We start from the raw sequence: 5308 nt of genomic DNA, 5'->3' as shown, positions 1-5308 counted from the left end.
GGCAGAGCACCCAGGCTCCGTCTGAGCACACAGACTGGGATGGATATCCTGAGGCCCCAGAAGGTGGGTGGGAGTGGGGGATGGCTGCACCTCCATTCACCAAGCAGGTGTTGGGTATAAGAGTAACAAGAGGAATGTCACACCTTTTCAATTGTGCAGGTCCAGAGTGCCCTTGGAGTTGCTGGAAGACAGAATGTGTTCTTAATCTTAAGCCCCTGGAATCTGGGAGAGCGCTGTCTCTTTAAATATCAGAAATGGTCCATCTGCTTGTAAACATTCAAAATGGTGGTGCCCTCTGGACAGGCAAAACTCCACAGCTCAACCCTCTTTTCTCTTCACCTTCTCCTTTTATTCCCCAGCCACCAGAGCAGTCCTGCGTGTAGTCCCTGGCTAGGAGGGCTGATTTTTAGGTTAATTCTTAGGTCCTACCACCACTCAGGAATCTCCAAGCTGTCTGTGCTGTCAGCGTCGTTCAGAATCGCTGCCAGACTGCAGCTCCATATATCTCCTTTTTTGGTATTTTCATGCAAATTCTTCTGCTAGTTGGGGTTTAGTCCACTTCTATATCCTTCCCTTCAAGGCTCAGGCATCTAAGATTATCTTCTGTGTCTGTGTTAATTGGTTTCCTTTTTTTTTTTTTTTGTTGAAGAGGGTCTGTGCAGTCTTTCTTCCTAGTCCACCATCTTACTGGAACCTCTATTTTATTATTGTTTAATTAATGACTTACACACTTATAGAAGCTGACAAGTCCCAAGTTCTTGGCTCAAACATCAAGCTGGAGGGTTTTCCTGACTCAAGCAGGTGCGGGGGCTGACAAGCTCAAGGTTGGCTGGCAGTATACTGTCTCTTGACTCCAAGAAATGATGAATCCAAGATCTTCAGGCCAAATCCTGGATTGTTCGCTCAGGGACAGTTGCAGGTGGCACAACAGGATCTTGAATCACAGAAGAGTGTCTCTTTTTCCTGGATATCCATAAATATATTGGAAGCAGGCCACATCCCTAGGGAAACTCCCCTTCAAAGGACTGACTGCTCAAAACATACACATCTGATCCTATCATGGGAATAACTCATACTACAACTGCTTCAACCACACAGAATTGTGGTCCAGCCAAGTTGACACACAGCTCCAACTATCACACAGGTGTTTTACATACTTTGTAAATCTCAGTTACACATATTTTGTCTAAACTATACTGTATAAACTTTTGTCTTGCATAGGGGTAGTAAAGGAAAATGTTTCCCAGAGCCCGCTTCTCCCTGTGTTTAATGTTTTTTATTTCTTTTTCCTTTATAGAGATAAAGATTATCATTTAAGGACCTACAAATCTGTGGTTATGGCCAACAAACTGATAGATTGGTTAATTGCACAGGTAAATAGACAAGCAGTAGTTACTAAATTTCATTTATAGCTGTTTTAAACTTTGAGCATGTGAGTTAGGTCCTATTTTTTTTATTATTCTCTTACAGATGAGGCACAATGAAGTTACTTGCCCCAGGTCAGACAGCTAATAAGAAGCAGAATCAAGATATGAACATAGTTACTCGGCTCCAGAGCCTTCAAATTTAACCATTATGTTACATTGCCTTTACAAAGGAAGATATTCCCATTATAATAAATATCTGATGATTAAAAAAAAAAAAATCACCGCTGTCAAGTCGGTTCCAACTCATAATGACCCCTACTTGGATTTCCCAGGCATTTTCTCTGTGGAAGTAGATTGCCCAGTCTTCCTTCCCAGGAGTGGCTGGCCAAATGCTTTAGGCACTATGCCACCAGAGCTCCCATCTGATGAAATCCACTGAAAAAAAAAAAGCATAATTTGAGTATTATTGAAGAATACCTATGCTCATATATTAATTTTGTATGTTTTTTTCACTCATTGTTTTGAAGTATATTTATTGGTCCTAGTGAATTATTCTAATATACCTGCACCTTTTCCATGTTAGGCAATATAGGTTTCCCCAGCCATTCAAAAGTAGAGTGTTCTTATGAAAGATTTCATAAGCCAAAATGTTGTAAAGTAAAGAAGCAATTAATTGGTATGGGAAAATTTTTTGAGTGTTCCCACCAAAATAAGCTGCCAAATCGTATCAAACAACACCTAAAACCTAAAATAACAGTAACATATAGTAAAAGCAGGAATGATAAGATAAATACACAGCCTATAGGAAGTACAAATTATCTATGTACAGCATAGTTTCCAGGGAAGGAGCTTGGTGACACCACCTTTGCTGTTGGAGGTGCAAGCTGCTGCTTTAACAGCTCACTGCAAAACAAACACTGAATGCTAGTTTCACTTTTTGCCATTTTTCGAGAAAGCAAAAATCCTCTTCAGCTTTCTTTTAGTAAGAGAAAACAGGTACTAACAGTAGGATTTTTTGTAAAGGTGATGTGGTGTAAACAAACTTTTGAAAGACTTTTGTAATTGTCCTTTGATAATACAAGCTTTAGTGAACATCTGCATACATTTTAAATAGAAAGTACAAAATGTATTGATTGTTGTTGCTGTGCCTCTTAGGATGAGGGTGCTAATGGTTAGTATTGACAAAATCTTATTTGCTCATAAATAAAACTAATTAGGATATCTAGCTCATCATATTATATATTCAAATATGAATTTATTGAATATATTTTATCATATTAAACCAAAACCAAAACCAAACTCACTGCCATTGAGTTTATTTCGACTCATAGTGACCCCCATTGGGTTTCTGAGGTGGTAAATCTTTAGGGAAGTAGATTGCCCAGTCTTCCTTCCATGGAGCTACTGACTAGTGGGTTTGAATTGCCAAACTTCTGGTTAGCAGTCAAATGTCTTAGGCATTAGTTCAACTAATCAATGATAAAATGATTTCCATTGATTATGAAAGGAAAGGCTAAACCAAAAAAAACAACAACAACAACAACAAAAAAAACTCATTGCCAACCAGTAGTATCCAACTTATAGTGACCCCTCCTTGGGTTTCTGAGGCTGTATCTCTACAGAAGTATGTTGCCCAGTCTTCCTTCCTAGGAGTGGTTGGTGGGTTTGAACCACTAGCCTTTTGATTAACAGTCAAATACCTTAGGCATTATGCTACCAGAGCTTCAGTTTAATTGAACTTACTATTTGTGGGGGAGGGGATATTGCTTGATTAAAATATGAGTTACTAAGTGCTTATTTGCATCAGTTTTATGAAGTTTTATTTGTTTATTGGTTATTAATGCAGCCTACTTTCTTTGTTACAAGTAGATAATAACATTGGGCATTTAATTATGAATATTTTTATTTCAAATATTAATGTTTAATGCATATATAATTTGAACAAATACATTTTAAGATTTTTATTATTTAATATGAATATCTAGACTGTTCAAGATCACTTATTTTTGGATTTTCTAGCACTTACTTTTATTATATTAAGAAACTAAGATTTTAGATTAAATCAAAGGATTACTTTTAGAAAGAATCCTTATTGTTCTTCCAGTGGGTTTTCTAGTGCTCAAAAGCTTTTATAACTCCACAGTCAATTAGTATCATTGGAATTGATTGTGCTCTCTGTATTAGAGTAGGAATTTTACATGGAAACTATGTATGGAATTCACATAAACTTATACTATATGTTGCTTACAGGAGAAGATTAAAGAGGGTTTATTTGGGGCAAAATCTACTGCTGAATAAATATTTGATGTTCTGACTCAGGAAGCTGATTACCAACCTTTTTAGGAATTAACTTTATGTCCTTTCAAGGCATTAGTATTAGAAGAACTGAATAAATTGCTCAAAAATTGAATGATGTTGCAATTATTTTTACCTTCAGTTTTCTTAGTGGTCTGTTATTACAACATCTGTAGAAATTATATGTAGTAGAAACTGCAATGGACTGGAACTCAGGCAACCTTGCTTCTGATGTCAATCCTGCTAATAACTAGTTATGGAAATTTGGAATATCCATTTAATCTCTTTTGGATTTTTGCTCTCACAACTATTTAATACTTACTAGAGTAGCTATACATGAGGTCTCTTCTCTCTTGTTGAAGCTTTATGAGTCTGATATTCTAAAACTTATTGATATTTAAGTATTAACATCTTAACTAACTCCAGATTAGTGGATTTCTTGAGGGTTCCTCACACAACAAGGTTATTTGGTGGAAGGGAAGAGTTAATAGCAGTGACAATGCATAATTATTTTTATGTAGCTTTACTATGTTGTCAATATATAAAGGATATTTTCCAGTTGCATAATTAATTGGGATGTAAGATCTAAAAAATAGTAGAAGGAGCTCATTTATAGTAATAATATATTTTATTTTCATGTTTAAGAGTATATTTTTCTCAAAAAATATTCAATCTGTGTTTTTCATCTAATGGCAAAAGAAAATGTTTTCATAAGGGGATATTTTATTGCAATAGGTGAATCCTGGGCATATGAAATCATAATCTATGAATGGCTTTGTCTGAATATACTGCTGGGAATGTCAAATGCAGTGAAGGTGCAACAAAGACTTCTGTTGGCTATAAAATTGTATCATGTTTTTGTGGTCAACAGGGGGATTGCCGCTCCAGGGAAGAAGCAATGATATTTGGTGTTGGACTCTGTGACAATGGATTCATGCACCATGGTAGGAATTCTTTTTTTGTTGTTGTTGTGATTTGGGTGAAAGTTTATGGGGCAAATTCACTTTCCATACAGCAGCTCACATATACTTTCTTTCATGACATTGACTATAATTTACCACAGTGCAGCAGCTCCTCTCCCACTTCCTCCCCATAGTTACCTCTTCCCTGTGTCCTTCCCTTCATGCACTCCTGCCCCCTAACCTGTCTCCCTGTGCATACACGGCCCTTCTATTCTCCCATGATTGTTCTCTCCAAGGAGTATATCTACCCAATATAAACATTCAGCTCATGTGCCTGTCTTTTGTTTGGCTGGAAGCCACAGGAGTGAATTCTATTTCAGACCTGAAGGGCAGCTAAAAGCCATCATCTCAGTGGTTCTATCAGGCTCTATGAGACCAGCAAACCTGGTCCCTTTTTTTTCTTTTTAATGATTTTGAGTTTTGTTCTACATTGTTCTCCCACTCTATCCAGCATCTCCTACATAGATCTCCCTCCGAGTGGTTGACAATGGTAGTTGGGCACCATCTAGTTCTTCTAGTCTCATGGTTGTATAGGCTGAGGATCACATGGTATACGAGTCCCTTGGACTAATTAATTATTTCCATGTGTTTTTGGTTTTCTTCATTCTTCTCTTCTCTGGACAAGGAGAGACCCATTGTTGCATCTAGATGGCTGCTTGCAAACTTTCAAGATCCCAATTGCTA

At 37.2% G+C, this 5308-nt stretch overlaps 1 protein-coding gene across 1 annotated transcript in view; it reads left to right on the top strand.

The window, feature by feature from the left end:
• The window catches only part of PREX2 (phosphatidylinositol-3,4,5-trisphosphate dependent Rac exchange factor 2), a 466421-nt gene that overhangs the window by 244590 nt on the left and 216523 nt on the right, over positions 1–5308 (top strand). Inside the window, exons 14-15 of the mRNA XM_007947357.2 lie at positions 1298–1373; positions 4534–4606. Of these exons, the coding sequence (XP_007945548.1) occupies positions 1298–1373; positions 4534–4606 (149 nt within the window). The remainder of the gene's footprint in view (positions 1–1297; positions 1374–4533; positions 4607–5308) is intronic.

This window comes from Orycteropus afer, unplaced genomic scaffold (assembly GCF_000298275.1).
Source record: "Orycteropus afer afer isolate SDZICR_OR568_19922 unplaced genomic scaffold, OryAfe1.0 scaffold00181, whole genome shotgun sequence".
Lineage (NCBI taxonomy): Eukaryota > Metazoa > Chordata > Mammalia > Tubulidentata > Orycteropodidae > Orycteropus > Orycteropus afer.
Note: the sequence above shows the minus strand (reverse complement) of the source record. Positions and strands in the feature narration are given on the sequence as shown.